General features: G+C 38.6%; 1 protein-coding gene across 3 annotated transcripts in view; it reads right to left on the reverse strand.

The window, feature by feature from the left end:
• Positions 1-22,359, reverse strand: part of ANO3 (anoctamin 3) — a 209,198-nt gene that overhangs the window by 118,086 nt on the left and 68,753 nt on the right. Inside the window, exon 1 of one of the 3 annotated variants that reach the window (XM_074842234.1) lies at positions 21,532-21,632. The exons of the other annotated variants lie outside the window; for them this stretch is intronic. Coding sequence (XP_074698335.1) covers positions 21,532-21,577 — 46 coding nt within the window. The 5' untranslated portion in view covers positions 21,578-21,632. Of the gene's footprint in view, positions 1-21,531; positions 21,633-22,359 lie in introns of those variants that run through there. 3 annotated transcript variants of the gene reach the window in all.

Here is a 22,359-nt window from a genome sequence, read left to right on the forward strand (position 1 = left end):
GCAGACAGCGCAGTTGGAGGGACCAAAGTCTAAAGGTGCGAGAATGATGCTGACACTTGGGAAAAATGGATTAAACATCAGACTAACATCTAATGAACAAATATATGAAGGTATTAATACACAATAGATAGATCAACCGTATCAGGACTTCAGAATTATGGACACTTCAATCCTTGAGATTTGCTAGCCTAAAGACTGTTTGCTTTTGTTGGGGTTTCTTTCTGAACGCTGGTCCTCAGCCACAACGCCCAGTACAGAACTCTACTTCCTCTCTATATACTTGTAGCCCTTGCAGCCAACGTGCTCTCACCCTGACCGCTATCCCTACGAAGGAGTCATGCTGAAGAAGACACAACAAGACCAGCTGCTACCAGGGCTCCAACCCACTTCTCACTATCTGCTCTTTTTTTCATCCCATCATGTAGGTAAATCATTACATCAAACTGACTGCCAAAATCTGCATTTCTATCACAACTTGCTAAGACAGCAAAAATGGGTCCAAAATTTTACCTGGCGCTATGACAAAAGTTTATAGCACTCTTCCAGATTTATATTGCTGAGGTCCCTAGCTACGTTAAATACTGGTAGCTCTTGTTGACATCACCCATAAAAAATTAGTTACCTTGGTTGAAGATAATGGGGCTGAACACCTCTAAAGTATTTTTTGTCAGAATTACTTTCACAAAACCTTATGCAAATCATCAAAATAGTTTTTAAAAATATACATATATATACATATGTATAAATACACACATGCAAAATTTACTTGCCATTTGGGGTTAAACCCTCTTGTTCTTTTAGAGGTTTTAAAGAACAGTAATTATTATGAAATTAGCATAACTAGAAAGACTATGTCCCGGTGCCTCTTCTTTCTGTGCAATCTTGTTTCGCATCACAAGTAATAGATTAGCGTAAAATAAAGAAAATAGGAGGATCAGAAGTTCTAAATAAATTGCCAGGGCTGATAATCTGTTTGAAACATATCCCTAAATAGAGAAAAAAAGTGAAAATGTATAAAGGCTTTTTTCAAGCACACTTAAACAAAAAGCCTGATGATATATTAATTCTAATGACAGCAATGTTCATCTGACAACCATTTCTAAGCATCAGTATACAAAGCCATGTCAAACTGTGAGTTACAAAACCTGAAAAATATTTTCTAATGATTTATAGATGCCTCCTTTCACTTCCTGAGCCATGCAGAACACTTCAAATGTAGAAAAATAAGTGTCTTTAAAATAAAACAGCAAAGTCGCCTTCAATTTTTTTTTCATACCTGGAAGGTTTTTTTAATTATTTGCAATGGCACAGTCCTGGCTAGGCTGCCAAGAAAGTAGCTATGTACCTTCCTGCTTTCTGTCCTCTCACCCACAGAAGCAGCAGGGTGCCTTTTCAACAGCCTTAAACATCCCATCTGACCAGTGAGAGATTGTCCCAGACAGGTCATTACAGAAGACACAAAGCCCATATCCTTCCAAGGCTGTTCACAGCGGACGGAGGCATTTTCAGGGCGAGGAAGGCAAAAGGAAGATTAACAGCAGCTGCAGAGCTGGGCCTTTTCACAAGCTAGTGCGTTTCCAAGGCTGTCTAAAAGTACTACGTGGGAAGCTCCAACCCTGGGGCTGCCCAGGACTCCAGTGAAGTAAAAGCACTTTAAAGATGACAGCTAATTTGCACACTCTGCTTCTGTATTAGGAGAAAGTGAAATGCCGTGGGTATTATGAAAGAGCTTAAAACTTCTTGCTTCATATTATAAGCTTCAACACCTAGAAGAGTGCCACTGCCAGAGAGAATCAGGCAGGGAAGAGCTTCCTAGTCTCACCAGAGGAAAAGAACTTCATAACAGAATAGAACAGAATAATTTCAGTTTGAAGACACCTACAATGACCATCTAGTCCAACTGCCTGGACACTTCAGGGCTGACTAAAAGTTAAAGCATGGTATTAAGGACATTGTCCAAATGCCTCTTGAACACTGACAGGCTTGGGGCAACAACCACCTCTCCAGGAAGGCTGTTCTAGCGCTTGACGCCCCTCTCAGTAAAGAATGTGTCACCCTCCTGTTGCGACCTGAAAATTTTAAGATGGACATCCCTAATGATCCCACATTTAACATTATACTTATAAAATTTTATATTCACAGATAATTCTGAGTGTTTCTGCTAAATAAAAAAACCTTAGAGGAAGGTATAGAGGAGTCATGTTACCTAGTATGGTTTAGGCAGGGCATACAGATTTCATTACTGTGGCAAAGCACAGCTTCACCTTTAAGAAAATTAAACCCTTCCCCCTGTGTGAGCAATCTTTGTACAATTTCAACACAAGTACGTTGATGTGGAAGCGAAAAAGTGAGTATGGGGAACAGGGTAATCATGATATTAGGTTAAGGTAAGGCATGCTTTTTCTTTGCTATGCAGAAGGATAAAAATGGAACTAATTGAGTGAGGGATGGGGATTTTTATATTCTTTAAGTAAGCTATAAAGAGGATTTCACTAGGAAGGAGTATCTGTGAATTAAGGGATCTTTATGGAATTGTTTTGTGTTTCTTATAATGAAAGTGTCAGACAAGAAAGCAGCTGCTTCTCATAAACAAAAATCTTAATCTGCTTAAAATTTTCTTTCATTTTGACACACATTGTCCAGAACTGATATTTTGAAGTATAGTCATAAAATTTGGGAAGAGTTGAGGAAATGTGAGACAACAAATCCTTTTTTCTATTTATTTGCTCTAACAAAACCTATGAACTAGTGGAAACAAAATCCTCTTGCACTTGAAATGGTATTAATGACTGGGTAAACACAAATGGAATAGAACTTCCCCAAACACTGTAAAGATTTGACTGTATTTCCAAACGTTGAGGGGGAGACAAGGATACATAATGATGATTTCAGGGTTTCAATTCAAAGAGATAGTTTCAATTAATCTGTATTACTTGAATAAAAGGATGCAAGAGAAATCCTTATCATAAAGGATAAGGAGGGTACATACCAATAAGCCAAAATCAAATAGCAACCAATTAGAAATCAAACAGCAATTGGATTACTTTTTATGGCTAAGACATTTGGGTAAGTTTTCCTTGCCTAAAAGACAACAGGGAAAGGGAAGGGGGTGGAAGGAAGTGAAAAGATGCTATTATACAAGGGAGAGACACAAGACAGACAGGAGTTTGGAGAATAACTTTCATGTATTCACTCTTTTAAAAAGTGTTTTGGAGTTCAACTGCCATAAGGGGAAAATCAACTTCTTATAAAAGGTTCGTTGTGAAGCAATTCAATAGAAACATTCCTTTGATACAGTAAAATTTCAGTATTCTGCCTTGGCTTCAACTGAAAGCTCTGCCGCTCTACCCGCTATTCCTTCAGGTAAAATAGCAAAAGAAATAAGTATACATTCTAGAAAAGAAAAAGGGGAATCTCAACTCTATTCTTTCTCTCATTTTTTTTTGCTTTTACGTAAGAGCAATTATTTTGCCTTATTATATGAAGTTTGGCCAGCGATTATATAAGTAAAACTTGTTTCCAATAAGAACTGCATTTCTACTTCCACCATAAAAAGAAATCCAAAACTTCCCAAATGAACCAAATTCACCAAATGGATTTTCTGCACTGCTAGTGAATTAATACTATAATACTACTACATCTGACCAACTGCTTAGATTCAATTTCAGATAAAATAAAAAATAATCTTACTTGGTATTTGCAGGAAAGCCAAAAGATTAAACATTTTCTGCTGCAGTGGTTCCAGCTCTCTGCCTCCACAGTCTTTCAGCTTTTGATTTCAAGAGTTGTTTCCACATACTAAGGAAAATACATTTTGCTGATAGAAAGCCTTCACACATTATTATTAGAAACACTTTATCACTACAGCTGTTCATTTTGGTTATGTTCTTACTGGACTAGTTACTGAAGCACAAAGAGATATTAATGACAATGGAAATAAATATTACCTATTTTATCTGAAAAATACAACTTAAAGGAATATCTTTTAACAATAAACTAAAAGCACCATGCTTTCCGATAATATTTATACAAAAATGCAGTGAGGCAGGTGCAAAAGATCAGCTTTCTGGTCCAAAGCTCTGACAATGCCATATAAAACTAGTTTCTGCATAACAGTAAAACTAATTTCTGCATAATGGTAAAGATGTTACATATGGGGTATATAAGCAACTAGCGTAAAAAAAAAAATACATAATTCTTTTAATTAATTTAAAGTCTACTTTTTCTGATACACCCAAAAGATGAAAATCAATCATTTTTGTGTCAAAAACATTTAAATAGAAAAAAATCCTTTGTTTATATTTTGAAGTTAAAGAAAAAGAACTTCTAAAGCAAAACCTTCAGAAAAAAGAGACTTCTGCTACTCTAAAATTTAGAATTCTTCAAAGCTTCTCTTTTTTGCTAGAAAAAAAAATGGCTGAATAAACACTTGCTTGCACTTCCCTGTCTTTTAAAATTGTCAAGATTGAAAGAAGCAGTGCCAAGAAAGCTCACATTTAAGTAACTGGAATTTTCCTGGAGATCTTCAACAAGGTGTGGAGGACAGAATGGTCACTGAACTCGGATTAGCAAATTGACTTCTGAATGCTTGTTAAATGGACCCTCAAACTAGATGTAAAATATTCCCTGCCTTCCCTGAATCACTGCTGTAACGATGGATATTACTTTATGTGATTTGAAAAGTCATTCCATACATTAAAGGCTGGATTTATTAAAAAAAAAATTGTCAAGTGAAAGTGAAATCCTGGTCTGACTGAAAAATAATTATGAAATTAAAATTCTAGTAAACTCCAGTAAAGCTAGGTCTATTGAATAGAGTCAGTGTTAACATTAATCAGCAAAAACAGTTTGAGTGGAGATTTCCTTTTCTTTCAAACACAGTTAATAAAAGCATAATTATAACTTCAGGTTTAGCCAGTAAAGATTTTCCTAAGTGATTTGAATCCTAGATGTGATTAGTAGACACTAATGGAATGGTTTACTAGTGCTTTAAAACTTCTAATTAATTATTAAAAAACAAAACTAAAAAAAACCAAACAAACACGGCAAGTAAAAAGATTTTGCAAAATAAGTAAGCCCCCATTTCTTAATAACTAATCCTGCCATGCATCCAAAGACACCTTTATCATCCTGGTTTGCACATCAAGGTATGACAATGGTTACAGATATGTATCATCTCTTCAGGCTCATCAGCTGCTTTTGTTAGATGTCACTACTTCTCTTTAGTGCATTCCACTTTTTCCAAAGCTCTACCTGTAAACTATGCACTTCTGTATTCCACTCCAGAAGGGCGGACCACTTTCCCTTAGATCTCAGTTTTCTTAAGTACTCAAATCACTGCTAGTCTTATTGCTGATTGGCGAATTAACAAACTGATGGGAAGTCTCCAATTAGTGGGGGTATTTTCCACCCCTCACAAAAAAGCCCCGAAGGGTTGGTTTGGGGAGGGTGAGGGGTTTTTACTGGTTTTGTTTTGCTACTGGTAGGATACATGACTTGATTATAGTTATTTTTTTGATGGCGGCTTTTGAGGCCCAATTAATTCAGTGTGTTGGGTTAAAAATAAATAAAAATAGCAGAGCTCATCTATAGTTGGTGACCCGCCATTCTGTAAATCATCTATGCCCGTGAGAACTTCTGACTACAGACAGAACTTCAAATTAGAAGGCATTCAGTACTTGAAGCATTAAAATCAAACTTTCATATATGACCTGTTACCTATTCAAATACTTTACAAGCTTCTGCTTCTCAAGACAAACGTTAGCCACTCCAGCAGCCAAATCATTCAACATTCAGATCAAATGATAGAGCCATGCATACTTCTTTTGAATAGTTCCCAGCTGACTTTGTTGGTGAAAGCCTTAATACTAGTTGAAACTAACAAAATCTAATTTAGAAATTCACGGTGACGACTATTGGCTCTAACAACTGACCATGCACCTCTCAAAACACTGACTGCAGAAACAAAGGCTGATTCCTCGCTGAGCTGCTTTGACAAGTGTGAAGCCAGGAGGTCAAGGGAAGATATTATTCCTCTCTAGTTGACCCTCCTGCAGCCACATCTTGACCAGTGCCCAGTTTCGGGACGTCCCTGTACAGCAGACCTCAGCATGCCGGAGACAGTCCAGTGGAGGGATACTAAAAAAAGCTGGAGCCCATGGCACGGGAAGAGCAGCTGGCAAAACAACACTTCACCAGAGAAGTCTAAGGGACAACTTAAGTGCACATCCAGGCCACTATTTGCAGATAACTCCACTACCTAAAAAGAGGAGTTACAGAGAGAAGAGATACAGACAGAAGTGCCCAGCAAAAAGACAAGACAGAACAGTCACAACATTCAATGTGGAAAATTTCAATTGGTCATAAGGAAACAATTCATCCCAGTGAGAGTGGTGAAGCCCAGGGACAGAGAAGGCTGTGGAACAGGAGATGTTCAAAACCTGAATGGATAAGGCTCTGAGCAACCCAATCTTTCTTTGAAGTTAGGCTGCTTGGAGCAGAGTTTTAGCCTAGATGCCTCCAAAGACACCTTCTGACCTAATTTCGTATGCTGTCCCAGAAGCTCTTCCTCTGAACGAAAAAGCCTGCAGAAAGAGTTAAGCTAACAGAACAACTACAGCAGAATGAAGACAAAAGATTTTTTTTAAAGTGGCACTGATGAAGGTTCAAACTATGTAACAGAAGGGGCAATGAGAAGTCAAAAACAGTTGATTAAGAAGAATCTCCCGACTTTTACAGACTAACAGAGAAAGGAAATAAGGAAATAAAAAGATGCAAAGGACTAGAGATGTCTTTTGACACAATCATACCCCACTCTGAATTTCCTGAAAGGAACTTACCTATGCTAGTCAGATGTCCAGCAAATTCAAGGTGGCAGTTATTGGAAGCTAGACCTATCAAAATACAAAGCTTTACTTTCTGTATCTGTAAGATTAATACTGCAAGTTGATATGGCAGATGGTCCCACTGAACTACATCTCTTTTTCTATTCACAATATTGTAAGGGATATTTTACCATTCAGGTACCTCAATATTGAGTTATATAGTATTTATGCAAATTTATTTTGAAGTTAAGTATGCAATTTTTACTGTGTGGTAATTTAGTTTCTGATTTTAGAGTGATGTCATAAATGTGGTTTTACAAAAACTGAAAAAAGGAAATGCTGAGTCCTTTCACTACCATCTTAGGTTTACCTAAGCAATCTATTGAGAAGTTCTGCTTTTCCCTGCACTTCTTTATTAAAAATATGGATGTCCATTTTGGAAAACTTGGCCATAGACAAAGTTGCCTAAACTCTGCAGTTACAGGAGCATGCAGTACTCCAGCTGCAACTGTTCTCAATGAAACAACAGCTTCCAAATAGAGCAAGATGACAACTCTGTGCAAAATCCATCTGCCTACCAAGAAAGAGAAACTATGCTGTATTTAGGACAGTCAGTTTCCCACTATTACAGATTGAGTTTTTGCATGACTTCCTGCACTGGAAAAAGTACTATTTGTGGAAAATTGACTCTGCATCATATATTCATTCAGCACCTACAACGGAGACTGTGAAACAGCTCTATTCCTTAAGCAGTTGTCACACATTTCCCGGTACCGTCCTCAAGACCCCCTTTTTCATGAACTAAAATTCATGCAAAACCTAACCCCCATCACGATTTTATAATAAGTTTACAAAGCAGATTTGCTTTAAACTGAGACAAAAATCGTGAGAGAAAAATCGGAAGAGGATCATGAATCAATAATCTCTTGACTACAATAGCTTCTCATACAGCATTTATTAAAAAGTGTAATTTCCTGTTCTGACAAGGAGCATTTTTTCCTGCATAGGGAAAAATTATCACCATAGATATAACTAGCAGGGTTAGGATCTTCTCCCCTTTCCCAGTCTCTCAAGTCACTCCTCCCCCTGCTCCTTTACTCTCTCAGTGCAGGCTTTTCAATAGGAGCCATCAGTATTTCAGTCTCTGCCTCTTTCCATAACACACTGTGGTAGAATATTTACCTATTAGATGCCCAGATTAATGGATTATTCAAAAAAAAGACAAAAATACAACAAAAAAGAAGAGAGATTAATCAGTAACTTCACTTTTTTTTTTTTTTTTTAATCACTATAAATGAATGATTTGTAATTTTTGGTCAGGTTCTTAGCTATGTTTTCTTGTGAAAAATGAAAAATAAAAGCATATTTTACAAATCTGAAGAGAATTGGACCATCAGTGCTGTGTCATTTTAAAACTCAGACAATCTGCAAGCAAAACAACAGGCAATCTGCTATCAGTACCCTAGAGCTATACGGTGCTGTTGATAGATGCTGAAGTAGTTCTCATCAAATGTTTTACTGTAGTTCACTTGCATACAAGGACCTCATAAGCAGTTATAATCTTATTAGCATCCATGACACCAGTTCTTAGGAAAAAAGAAAAAAAAGAGTGAAGTCTTATTAGCAACGTATAAAGAACTGCTCACTTACATCTAGAAGCTCACCTGTCCAGCAACATCCAGAATTACTTGTGAGAAAGCTTGCAATAGTAATGCAGACTTGCATCTGCGACCTGACTAGTTTTAATAAGCATTAAAAAAAAGTTTTAAAACAAACCACAGAATTGGTAATTCAACAACTATTGTGTAGCATAAAATATATCTTCATCCAATAGTTATAGTCGATTTGTAGGCTAAAGTATTTTATAGTGACTTCAGCACTCAAGTATAAAATGAAATTTCAATAGAATCAGCAAGGAAAACCTTGTGTTTACAACAGATAGATCATTACAAGAAAAATGTACACATGAAATGAAAAGGAAGCAGCATGGAAAAGAAAGCACGTAACCACAACTGCATTAATACACACTTCCTAGTGGAAACTTCATTAAATAATCATCTAATAGACACAAGGAGTAAAAAAAATGAATGAAAGTAGCAGCAACAACAAAATGCAGTGTTGCCTCTCTCCCCTCCAGCCCTTCACCTTCTGAAAAGAGAGAATTTCAAATGAAGAGAGGAAAAAAGAAGAGGAAAATACCCTTATGAAGCTAAAGGAGGCTAAAGTAAATTAAAAGGCTAAAATCTCTAAACTGAAATGTATTTTTCACAAGAGTATACATTTTGAGGATACTCTTGATGAAATCAATGAAACATTCTGGACAAAGCTGCTGCTGGTTGAATTCAGCTCTCATCCTTTGCTTCCACATGCTGTATTAATGCTCACAGAATTAATGTAGGAGTGATAGTTTAAGAGGCTACCATCTTTTCACTGACAGCTGCTTCCTTTCTCTGAGGTATGGACCTATATACCGGACAAATAAAATTTAAATGTACATTTGGCAGCTTAACGAGCATGCTGAAAACGAACTAAAATCTCATAGCTATGTAGGAATGGGCTATTTCAAGGCCCCAATGTCACTCAGGGATCCCCAAGATGAGTGCACTTATTCAACAGCACGACAGCTACCAAAGCTTTGACCTTCTATCCAGCCGGTTATTCTCTCCCTGTCCCCCTGGAAGTCATGATACTCCCACAAAGTAACAGATACCTCTCATGTGCTCTTCCTAACAGCATAGTCTTCTGCACAAAGTACTGGAAAGTTGAAAGGGAAACTGGAAAGCCTTTTGTCCTCTACTACCTGAAAGCTGGGATGGGAAGGGAGGAAGGGCATAGGTTGATCTCTTACAGAAAAATAAATTATATAAATACAGTAGTCACAAAGAATGACCTAATTACAAAAAATACAAAACCAAATATTTGCACCATAGGGAAACCTAGCAACGAAGTCTTGTCCTTGGTGGAGTGGTAGAGCACGCTCTGTCACTCCATCACTCAAACATCTACCGCTGCAGGCCTCAATAGAGATAACAAAATAAGATCACCCATTTTTTCTTTGTTCTTCTCTATATATTCTATCCGGTGTAATCTGGTATTTTTCTCAACACCTTCAGCGTTACAAGAGTAGATTATTTGAGCATTCAAAGAGCAAAAGAGAGAGGATCTATCTCAAACCTTCAATTTATAAGATACTTCCTTCACAGCATTTCCCAGTTGACCAGACACCAAGTGAGGTAGTTTTGAAATCCTTCTGTAGACTTTACTCTTTTTAGCTGTCTAGTCATGAATTGTTAACACCAACAACAGAACTGGTCAGAAATGCTCAAAACGGGGACTCTACGCCAGTAAGTCAAAATTTTCATGGGACCAGATTTTTCTTGAAATTTGATCACTTCTTCCAACCAGTCACACTAATGCAGCTTTCAAAACAGCCTATTAAAATTCCAGTAAAAAGAAAGTGACTGGCAGTAGAAACATGTGAATAATTGTCAAAAACCAGAAAGAAAATTAAAATCATGATACCCTAATTATTCCACCTCTGCATAGCACTTAGAGTTGATGTCTTAAAATTCATTTCTCCTGGGAGCCTCTGTGTGAACAAGAAAAGTGTTCACAGTTAAAAGTTGGAAAATAAAAAAAAAATGTTATTTCTTCTTAGTTTTTTTTCTACAGTAGGTTTAAAAAAGCCACAGCTTCAGAGTTTGGAGAAGCAGGTGGGGGAGTATGTCCCATTGATGTTCTCTGAACTATAAAATCCTTTTTCTTTTTTTCTTAATTCATGGACAAGCATCACATTACTATTTCTTCTATTACCTTTTTTACCTAATGATTTTGATATTTTTGAACTAATTGTTCTACATGCTAAAAAAAGACAGACTCTGGAGAACATTTTCAGTACTCTTTTTCATGGTTGAATTTTGAAACTTATGTGGCATACAGGAATACCTGCCTGAAAGATAATAAAGAACTGAACAAAAGCCATATAAAAATATTCACTGTTTTGAAAAAAATTTTCTATACTGCTCAGTGTATTATAAAGACAACTGTTCATTTTAATGAGACACAGTCATCATACATTTATAATATGAAATCTGGTAAGCAGATAACACAAATTAGTCTTAATCGCAAAAAGCATCTAATTTCTAAGTGTTTCTCTCTTTTTTCCCAGATCTCTCCCTTTCCTGTTACTTCACATAGTATTTTGTCAAGAAGTCATGCCTAATACTTTTACTGACTATAGTTTTCATTAACTATCCATACCAAAGACACTTATTCTTTTTTCCTTATATCACAAGGGTTTCAGAGCAGCCCAAGGTTACTCTCAAAAAAATTTAAAACAACTGTAGGATTGGAGTGGTGATTGTTAACCTCAGACAGAATTTCGCACTGGTAAAAATGCTTTTCTAAGTTGAAGTCGTATTTGTTCTGAAGGCATTTGTCTCCTTCTCTGTTCTCCTTGTTAAAGGGAAAAAAACTTGCTGAATAGCCAGTTTAATCAATTTCTTGATTCCTTGCCTTGCCTTTTTTCAAGAAACTTGGATTCCTTCTGCCTAGGCATAAACATCTGGCAGCAAATACCTATGGATGGCCATCGGTATGAAATTAGTAATTTCTAAGAGATTATATATGAACTAGATGAAGGCACTAGTAGGTAACAAGCACAACTTCCATCTTTGCTTTTATGTGACCATGAGAACATCTGTCTTGTGCTCAGATCCTCCAAGAGCTAGCAGGCAAAACAGTGAAAGATTGTTTATATCACTAAATAATCATGACTACAGAACTACTACTGTTGGATGCTAGGTACTAGACTTATCTTTAGCACAACCAAATCCCAAACATCTCGGAAACCAAATCTGTGGCCCGTCACATAACTCACTCCAGAACCAAGGCGCCAGAATTGGACATAAATTTGCAAGTGTCAACTGAGATGGAAACAGTCCCATCGGGCTGGCAGACAGATCTAAAGCCTTGTCATTCAGATATGAAGCATCATTTTCCTTTCTGAAGAAAATATTTCCATTAAAGTACAATCACTTATGAATGCAAATTTCAAAAAACTTTGTTTATTCCTCAGACTGAATACAAGTCAATCTCATACTTATTTTGAGATTTCCTACAGTATAAAATAACAGAAAGTTGCAGACATTCCTTTTCTACAGTACAAAATAATAGCAAGTTGAGATTGATCGCTAAAAACACATTATATTTAATTCAGAGCAATATCCTAAAAAGTAAAAGTAGTTGTTTCATGCCTCAGCTGTGGAAAAACCTCTGACAGTCCAGGAGATAAAGAACACGGAACTTCTCTTCACATGGGCCCAAAATGTGAAGTATTGTTCTCACGTCATTAGTCTGTTCTTATCAGTTTGGAGCATGACTAATATAATCTTTTCAATTCCTCTTCATCCACTACTTACATTTGATAATTAGATACAGGACACATCATTTCTTATTCACAGCTAAACCCCATGAAATCAAATCCAATCAAAATCTCAGGTACTTCCATTGAAATTGATGTTATCAGAGAGAGTTTGAGGAGCTTCTGTGAGGACTACATCCATGAAATCTTTATAGCAAAGTTTTATTTATGTTCAAGTATGCTCAAGATAACTACCAAATCAATCATCACGAAATACCTTTGAGTCCAATCATGTTTCAGAAAGGACAGCAGTAATGATAAGTGCTTTCTTATGACAGACTGTTTTTCCACTACACTCTTCCATTTTACTTAAATGCTGGATTTCTAAAACAGCAACTTCAAAGTCCTGTGTTTCTCAAAAGCGTGAATTATTAATAGCAACATGGTTAAGCTCCTGTGCATTATTCATTTATTCCTACCAACTATTTGTGCTTTTGAAAATCCTTCTCCTCCTTTTTTCCTGAACCCTATATGCCAAGGCACTTCACGATAGGGAGAGCAATGCATTGGTGGTTGCTGAATAGGCAACAGCACCTGCTTATAATATTGTACTATACGCAAACTGCAGTGCAAAATATTTTATCTGAAACATCCTTGCTTCTGCATATTAGAAAAAGGTTTTGTAGTGATTATAAAATGTCAGTCTTAAACCATGTTGATTCCTCTTTCCCCGATTCGGTTCCTCCGCCCAACAATTCTTGCACAGTCTTCAAATGCTCTCCCCTGCACCCCATGATGTCTCCCATATCCCTAGGCAGGGACTCCTCAGCCTGCGATGTGCTGCCGAGAGCTGCTGCCAGGGATCCATGGCTTTACACCTTCTTGAGTCTGCAGTTGCTCCAATGATATACACACACTATCTACCAATTGTACTCAGGAGGCTGGACGGCTTACGATGGAGCTCGCAGCTTGCCTAAGTCAGAACTCTGGGCTAACCCTCGGTGAAGCCAATAACTACACCATAACAAATGCATCTATAAAAGAGGTAACCAGGAACAGCTATTCAGGTCTAAATTCATATTTTCAAGAAAGAATTCAATTTTCTAGTGAACATAGACTTGTTTAAAAACAGTTTTAGATATTTAGGGTCAGCTTTTTAAATTATTGGAGTGCACTGAATTCCAACACCTTGCAAACAGCGTTAGGTGCGTAACTCCTAACAATTACTGCATTGTTAGATATCCAGGCACTGTGAAAAACCCTGACAGAGTACTCACCTGCACCTTTGAAAAATCTTTAAAAAAATCTGATTGTGAGTAATTCAAAGCCCCTCAAGTGTGACAGTGTTCAGTGGAACTTCTCCTAAATAGCTTTGAAATTACAACCTCCCTCTGCAAAACATCAGCCTTCAGAAACGTACAAGTGTTTATTGAACGCTTAATATACTTCAAAAGTAAATTTTAAAAATATATAGAAATATAAATATGTATATCTCGGATCTGTCTTTAAATGTATCAATAAAATGGAAGTTCTCTGCACAGGAGAAATTTAGGTCCCCAGGCCTCTCCACTGAGACTATTCAAAATCCAGCAATACGTTTTACCATGTTCCAATTTTAGGTATGATGCCAATACAAAACCGGAAACATTTTATGTGAGAGTAAATGGCAATGCAGAGTCTTGCATTTTGCTCTCAGCTGAAAGATCCAGCCTCTGAAGAATATTCAGACATACAGATTTTGCATTCAGCTGGTACCTGAATTTCTCTCTCTGAAGTGTCTGTCTCTATGCATGCTTATATTCATTATTTTTCACACTCACAGTATCACCTTCTTGGAAATCTGAATATCATCTGTCTCTATAAGTGACTTTATCCCCTTTCTTTCAGCAAGTGACTTTGAAATCAATACTCAGTGCTGAAGCTGGTGCTGCTGACATGGCTTTATGTGAAGAGCGTTCTGTTGAGGTATCTGCAAATCCCCAGTGCACAGTCCTACTTCAGCACAACCAGCTAAGGAGCACTGCTTACACACAGCAGACTCTTCAAGATGCTCAGTCTGCTTTCACTACCAGAGACTGGTTTATCTATCGATCTACTCACCCACCTACCATTTCTGTGTCTCTGCATCAATACTCACCTTTCTATATTTAGTTTTATTTACTTTTTTTTTGCTGTAAACATTCCTCCCTATAATCTCTTAACTCATTCGTAAATTTTGGAAGCTCTTAGGGTTGCCTGCTTCACCTAGAAATTTCACTGTTTAATCCCCTTTGCTCTTCTGTTGCTATTTTCTCATACTATTAAGTTACTTTTAGAAAAAACACAGAAAAGGAAGCTAATGGATTGGCACAAAATAGCCCGAAGATAATAAGGGACTTCCCCCTGCCAAAAAAAGATTTTGATTAACAGTTCAGGAAAATTAATTCATTAAAAGTACTAACTCCACTGGTTTAATGAAACAGAAAGATAACAGAATGCAAATATTATATACATCAGACCTTCTGGTTTAGAAAGCCATACTATTGGTGAAGTTACTAAACAAACAAACAGTAAGGAATAAGGTATCTTTCGAGCAAGAGTAATTCTACTGAAGCCGACAAGCAGTGAATAGAATATGATACTTCAAACATTTTCTAGCTCCAGAGCTTGCCGTCATCACAGTAGTCATCTGGAGCATACATGACTAGCTACAGCTCTGCAGTAACTGTGATGTACTTATGAATTTTTCAACACAGATTTGAGAAGGTTCTAGTTTCCTTTGTGTATCCTCTTGAGCTACCAGTGCTACACAAAAATCCAGTAAGAGTCACAGCCAAGAAGCCCGAAGACCATGCGTCTTCTTGTCCTACGTTGTTACTGAAGAACCAAATACAAACCATATGAACAGTGGCACTCTGTTGCTCAAAATGGATTTCTGCAGATACCCTTCATACAGGATGCTCTTCAAACTACACTTCCTTTTCCCACGTTGCAGAGATGCAATCTACTTCAGCATGCTTTCATGGTTTCTTTTTTTCCTCAAGAGACCCTACCTTTAAGGAGATCAAGCAGTTACATCATAAGTGTTACTATTTGCCTGATGTTTCTATATTAGAGATGACCCAAAACGGTAACTAAGTTACCAGCTTCTTCAAAACCCCATTTAAAATAGTGGATCGTGAATTACACTGTGACCTCACCAGTTAGACAAATGAACAATTCCTCACTTCAGTAATCACACTGGCTTCAAGCCCTCACAAGCCAGATGATAACCCAAACTGAGGCAGACTCAGAATCTCATTCGGAGAAAACAGTGATGAATTTGCATTCATTGAGGCTCAGAGTTGTTAAAACATGTTGCTGTACACTGTAGCTTAGTTTTGAGTTACACTTATCTCCGATAAATAATCTACTGTAACATATGCTTTAGGATATATAGAACTGAACTAATTCTAAAATGTGCTTGGTAAAGGGAATTTAAGATGTGTAACCTGGGTAGCCCCACATATTATGCTTTCTGAAAACCTCATTGCGTGTCTGACTCAAGACAACACACACACCCTCTTCAGCTTAGACAGGCCCGAGCAGAAAACAAGAGATCTTCATGTTGCTTAGAAAGCTTGTGAATTTAGCATAGTTAATTTTTGCTATCACAATATGTCCAAAATATGAATGGCTAATTTCTTCCTCACTTTTCAGTGGGGAAAAAAAAAGCACCATTACTTTTCCAGTTGCTACCTAGCTGGCTGCATCGCTTGGAACGCAGGGCTCATGGCACTGTTAGTTAAGACACTGTTTCAATTTCTCATGGCTAGTGGAGCTGTAAATACCCTTAATTGTAAAATATGTTGACTACTGCTAATTTTGTTGCAAAACTTTTAAGCAAAAACTGGTATATTAAAACTACTATTACAAATATTCAACAGAATTTACACTGGTGGAGTTGTTTCATTTATCGTCCTCATTTAGCAAATGTCAAAAATGACAAAAATCAGAATAAACCAACCAAAATATTAAGGCAGAACTGGAACTTGCAATTTTGTTGTGATACTCAATGAAATATAAATGGTAAAATGATAGTTCTAAAGAAAATCAGCGTTGGCGGAAGTTGCCTATTTTAATGGATCCTTACTGAGGAAGTTTTGAAAAGCTTTGGAATAGGTACAAGGTTTTTCCACACATAATACTACACCAAGATATACTTAAATCAGAACGTAGGAAGCTAATGCCCAGACATCTTACCACGGCATCATCATCTGTAGTCAGACAGCAGAGTTATGCAACAAACCAAAAATTTCTGATTTCCTTAGCCTTCTCATTTAAAATATTCATTCAGTGAAAAATTAAAAGCAATATTTAACTTCTTTCTACAGCACTCATGCACCTACATAATATAATGTTTAATGTGTCATATTTAATGATTATTTTCCGTGAAGCTCTATATTTTACTGAAGTTACAACCCGCAACAGTATAATCCAGAATAAAAAGATGTATTATGGGGGCCCTTCTAAAGTGTCTGATTGAAACAGGTGAAGTGTATCTTAAGGTGTCCAGCTGTACCAGGCAATAAAAATAAGAGCAAATATAGCCAGGTAAACCTCATTTAAGATTGGGCCTTGCTTTTCAGTGCCCTCAAAGAGCATTATAAATAGCACTATTTGAATACTGTATCATTTTAAGGGAGTGTATTAATAGCTGCATTGCTCTCAGCTTTCAGAGTCAAGATGAGGATAGCTTTGAGATTTTCCGTACATGTTAGTGCTCCTTGGAATGCAAATGAAAGAGCTGAGCCCTAAAAATCCCTTTACTCATGCTGACATGGAAACCTGGTCTTTCTGCTCTGGAGAACAACAGCAAAGAGTCACAATCTTTCATAAATTTTTATATGACAGAATTGCATCTTCTAGTAATTTCAGCAGTCTCTTTGGATTATTAAACTTACTAGGTCCACTGGTGCCACTGAAGTATCAAACATCCTTGGAGAATTCTCCATGAGAATCTTAATTACAAGTCCAAGTTTCTGATTACTGAAAACTCTGGAGCAGTATAAAAAATGTGATCTTTACAAACCCTCATTTAAATTCACAAGTTAAATGCAAATTAAATTCCCAAGCTGTTTTATAAACAAACAAAAAATCTCCACTCCACAACAGCAGTATTCCTCTAACTAGCTCAAAGCGGTTTAACAAGACCAGTTAATGAAGTAACAAAAGGGCCCCCATGAAGGGAGAACTGTAGCTTTTTAGACTTCTCAACCCAACCCTCAGTCCACCTAAACCACACTGCAACTTCAGATGGCTAATATATAAAATGAAACAAAATATTTGGCACTGCTCAGAAGTTCAGAACTAGGAGTACATTTTTATGGAGATACTTGTTCAGAAGTCATGCAATTACAAGATAAATCCCTTGAGAAGGTAAATCAGCACTCTCAAAGACATGATGCGTATTGAAGTTGCTGAACTCCTTCCTGACCCATTACAATCTTGAACAGGAAGCATGAGAAGCACCCCAAATTAGCCACTGGATTTTAATCCGTAGTGTATGTTCCTAAAACTCAGACACCATGTTAAAAGCAACTCAATTTTAAGGCACAAACACCTTTTTTTTTTTTTTTTTCCCCAGCCTTGAACTCTTTTGTTAAAATGCTTTGGTAGGGGGATTACAAAGAACAACAATAGCCAAAAAGAGCACCCAGCACAGTATGAAGGAAATTGCAGTCTGTGTATCAGGACTAAAGTCCTAGATGTTTAAAATTTTAAGCATCACAATTGCCTTGACCTGTACCCTAAACGCAGGTTTTACCTTCTGTCAGGACAGAAACATTCAAACCCACTTACCATCAAGTATCTGTTAAAAGAAGAGCCCCTTGTAAATTAGGTTGCCTTTCCTTCTGAAGGATATAATTTTTCAATAAAGCTCTGTAATAAAACAAGCAATTGCTTTCCACCAGTCCCATACCCATTACAGAAAACACAAAGTCTACCGTAAGGCTGCCATATACTATTATGTCCTGAATTTAAAAGGTTGTTACTGAGTTGTAATTGATATCAAATACCAAATCCTAATGTTCTGTTTTTCCCTGGAATTATTAAGCTACAATTTATCTATGGAGATGATCTTTGTTCTCATCAACATTATTTTATTTTTTCTTCCTCAATAACTATTTATTACTTGACAGTTATAAGCAAACCTATATATTAATGTCTGAGATGGACATTTTTCTTTTCTAAAGGGCAGTTAGGAAAAAAATAGTAAATGAGAAACACTTCTTCCTTTTTCCTCTGACATAATTTTCAGAGGCCATAGGTTGCATCACCTTTTAAAGAAGTAAAAAGTATACAGGTATATATTTAATAATAAATTTTTTATCTTTGAGAATATTACTGAGGAAAGTAATTTCAAAAAAAGCAGTTTCTTCCACTGCTGAGTTTAAAAATAGCCACAAAATACTATACAGATGGCTCAACAGATCTAACACACTACTGTGGAGAGACACAGATTAGTCTACCTCTAGGACACTGCTCTTTTTGATAGGCATACCTTCAGATACAAGTAGAAAAACAAAAATTGTGGGGGTGAAGAAGAATGAGATTCTTTTTTTCAGAACTCTCAGTGTCTTTTTATAACACTATGTTGAGCTTTACTGCAGCTTTTGAAAACTGAGGGTTTCACTCTGCATACACAATCTGAACAAAGAGCAAGACAAAACCATGGCGGCACATTATAACGGCAGCCTCCTACTGTGAACACCTCCTCACTCCGTCAAGAAGAAGAAAGGAAAAAACCCCCAAACTCTAAACAGAGACAAATGCTTGAGATATAAATGCTATTTTTCTCTTTTCTTTTCCCTGTTAAAGATTCCTAGGCACCCAAGAGACTGGAGAACTTGGTCATATTCTTTCAAGCCTTGTAAAGACAGGTTTGGTACTCGTCTTCTCAGCTAGAACAAAGTGCTCGGAGTTGGTAAAGAAGCAAAATGCTCTCTAGCCCATTCTATCTCCCATCTTAAAAGTTACCTCTCTTCAGCAAGCGAGTTTGATTATTATGTTACCTAGCAATAGGTACAGGCTTTACCTCTAAAAAGGTTAAAATGAATTTCTATTTGTTTTCAGGAACTATTATCTTTATTGATTTATACCTTTCTTATGTGATTGAGAATCCACATAAACCTAATGCCCTTTCAATCCCGCCAAAGAAATGAAGATTGGTCTTAATGCAAGTGAAGCATACAAGGCACAGCTGTGATGGGCAGTTGGCCATTTCATGAGGATTACCACTGATTCTGTAAAAAGAGAAATTTAGGACACTGTTTTGTGAGCAGCTAGAAAACAAACAGTGCAGTTAGTCAATATCTCAGCTACAGTAAGTTAGAAAGGACAGCAACTGAAATCTTAAGTTTAAAGTAGAAGAATGATATACACCACCAAATTTGAAAAAAATACACAATTACATAATGCTCTCTGCTGCTGAGACCAGTACCTATGAACTTCAGAGTACCAGATTCTCATCTTCTTTTAAATAGCTCATGATTAGATGATGAGTTTGTCATTATGATTCGTTTGCTTAGTTTCTCTGTAGCCTTTTGCCCAAGATTTCATGCTGTCCTCGCCCATCCCTAAAAGCTGTAGGTTGAGAAAAACAGAGACTGAATTCATTCAGGTGGATTTAGCACCCACCACACTACGTATGAGATGTTCGGGTAAGCGATACACGTACTACCCAGTGCTGTACAGGCTCCGTAGCTCCCCAAGAGCATCCTCTCTTTTCCAAAGCCTTATGACTGGCACAGCACCTTAATCAGGCTTTCTTCAGGAATAAGGAGGAAAGAATGACAATCTACTTCTCAGTAACTGGCAACACCCACTAGGTTATTATGAAGTTTTATGACTACCACAAACATACAGTTTCATAGATCACATGGCATAGCTTGTTTTCAAGCAACTGAATTACATCCCTGAACTTGAACATAATGAAGACAGTTTTGGAGTGTTTTTTTAAAAGATTATTACAGAACAGCTCCTGAAGAGGCTTGACAGAGACTCTGGAGCTTGCTAATCATTGCTGTAATATAAGAAGTATCTTCTCATAAAAATCTAAGCATTAACACTGTGACTCCAAGTCACCTGATGCTTTTATAAACATATCTATGACAGCTGAAAAAAACATTTCTTTATAGTACTTAATTTTGAACCTGACTAAACTAGACATTTTACAATTTGAAACAGCACCGCTCATTACTGCACACAAGATAGTCATTAAATGCAAAACCTCTACAGCAAGAAGCTAAATTTATTATGGAATTACCAGAATGGAATAAGTGCTCTGAATTATTTATTTTCCACTAACCATTCAAAGAGAAAAACTTGAATGAGGCAAAATCCGGTAAGTGAACCTGTGATTTATGTATGAAGCGTACGATACTAAATCAGGATTTACGACATACTGTCCTCTAAGAAAAAAAGAGTTTATTAACAACTAAAACAACAGAAAGAGCACAAAAGGATGCTCGTAATGGAAGAAATCTTGATTTCATCTATCAAAGTAAAATTTGAGAAAAAAAAATATAGTTCCAGGATCAAGAAAAAAATAAGCAGAGTTCATTGTGGGAACGATCCTTTTTCTACCACAAACGCAATATAGCGACAGGAATCACAACTGGAAATTCACCTTTGTATTTGTTGACCAAAAAAAGCTGTTGTTTTGCAATTAAAAATGCCAAACAACCACCCAGGTGCAAGGTCTGAAGTAGTATTTGCATTTGTAATGTCAAAGCCCCCCTCACAAACACAGCTATTATTCTTTCTCAAGATTTATGCTCGGGTAATAGACTGCTATGAAGACTAATACCAGAAACAAACCCAGAAACAACCGCAGCAAACTCCAGAGGGTGAACGACCTGTCCACTTCTGTAAAATCACCTGTACAACCACTGAAAACAACAAATCAGCACCCTTTCTCGGGAGAGAGAAACTTTCCTGCCGAGGGAGCGGCTGGCGGGGCCGGGTCCCCTCGGACCCCTCAGCCGCTGGGGCGCGGGGGGGCGGCTCGCCCCGCCGGGCGACCTCCCCGTGCGCTGCAGCCTCGCTACGGGAAAACCGGGAAAACACCCGAAAGCACCCAGAGGGCTCCGGAGCACAGCCCCGGCTGCCAGCCCGCATGCGGACACACGCCGGCAGGTCTGCAGGCACGCACCTACAGGGCGCCGGGCACCGCCGGGGCGCACGGACACCGCAGCGGGGACCCGCACCCGCGGCAGCCGGCGAGCGCATCCCCCCCCTCCCTCCCCGGGCACCTGCACGGCGAGCAGCGGCGCCGGAGCCGCCCCGACAAGCGCCCCAGGGCACAGAGGGGTTTCTACTGACCTTTCTGCTGCCTAAAGGACTGGATGGAGCCCGAATGGTGAACCATCTTGGCGGACGGCTGCCTGCCAGCTGCCAGCCCGCCGGCTGCTGGGCGGCGGCGGGAGGGCGGGAACCCAGCGGCGCGGCCTGGCCCGCCCCGCCCCAGCTCGGCCCGCCCCGGCCCGGCCCGCAGCCCCCGGCGCCGCCGTTGCTCTGGCAACGGGCGGAGCGGCCCGGCCCGGCCCGGCCCGCCGCGCAGCGGAGGCCGAGGGAATGGCGCCGGCAGCAGCCGGGCGGGGAGAGGCGGTAACGCGGGGCCCGGGGTGGCGAGGGGCGGGCTCGGAGCCGGCGGCTTCCCCCACCCCCCGGGGAAGGGGAGTCCCGTCAGCTCCGGCCGCCCTGGCTGCTCCCGCGGAGCGGGGACCGGCGGGGACAGCGCCCGCCCTTGGGGCGGGAAAGTCGGTGCGGCCCCTCGGAGAGGGGGAGCGCCGGCCCCGGCATCGCGCTGGTTTCATTATTCCTATTGCCTGCCTGTAACCCTTGTCTCTCGTTAAAAGACCTCAGGTGTTACCGGTGAGGTAAAGGGACACCAAGTATAAACCGCACCTCCTGTACGTACTCATAGATGCACCGACACCCAGGCGGTGTGAGTTCCGCTGGTATCGCAGCCCCTCCATCCCTGTCATCGCACCGTAAACCCGTACTGCGTCACCAGCCTTTTTTTTTTCACATATGTTACAAAACTTACAAGTCTCAATCTTACTGGAGAGAGCTTTTTACGAAAATACACCAAATTGCACGTTCAAGGCCTGATGTGGCCCATTTCTATGCTATTTATGTTATAATTTC

This window comes from Strix aluco, chromosome 16 (genome assembly GCF_031877795.1).
Source record: "Strix aluco isolate bStrAlu1 chromosome 16, bStrAlu1.hap1, whole genome shotgun sequence".
NCBI classification, from domain to species: Eukaryota; Metazoa; Chordata; class Aves; order Strigiformes; family Strigidae; genus Strix; species Strix aluco.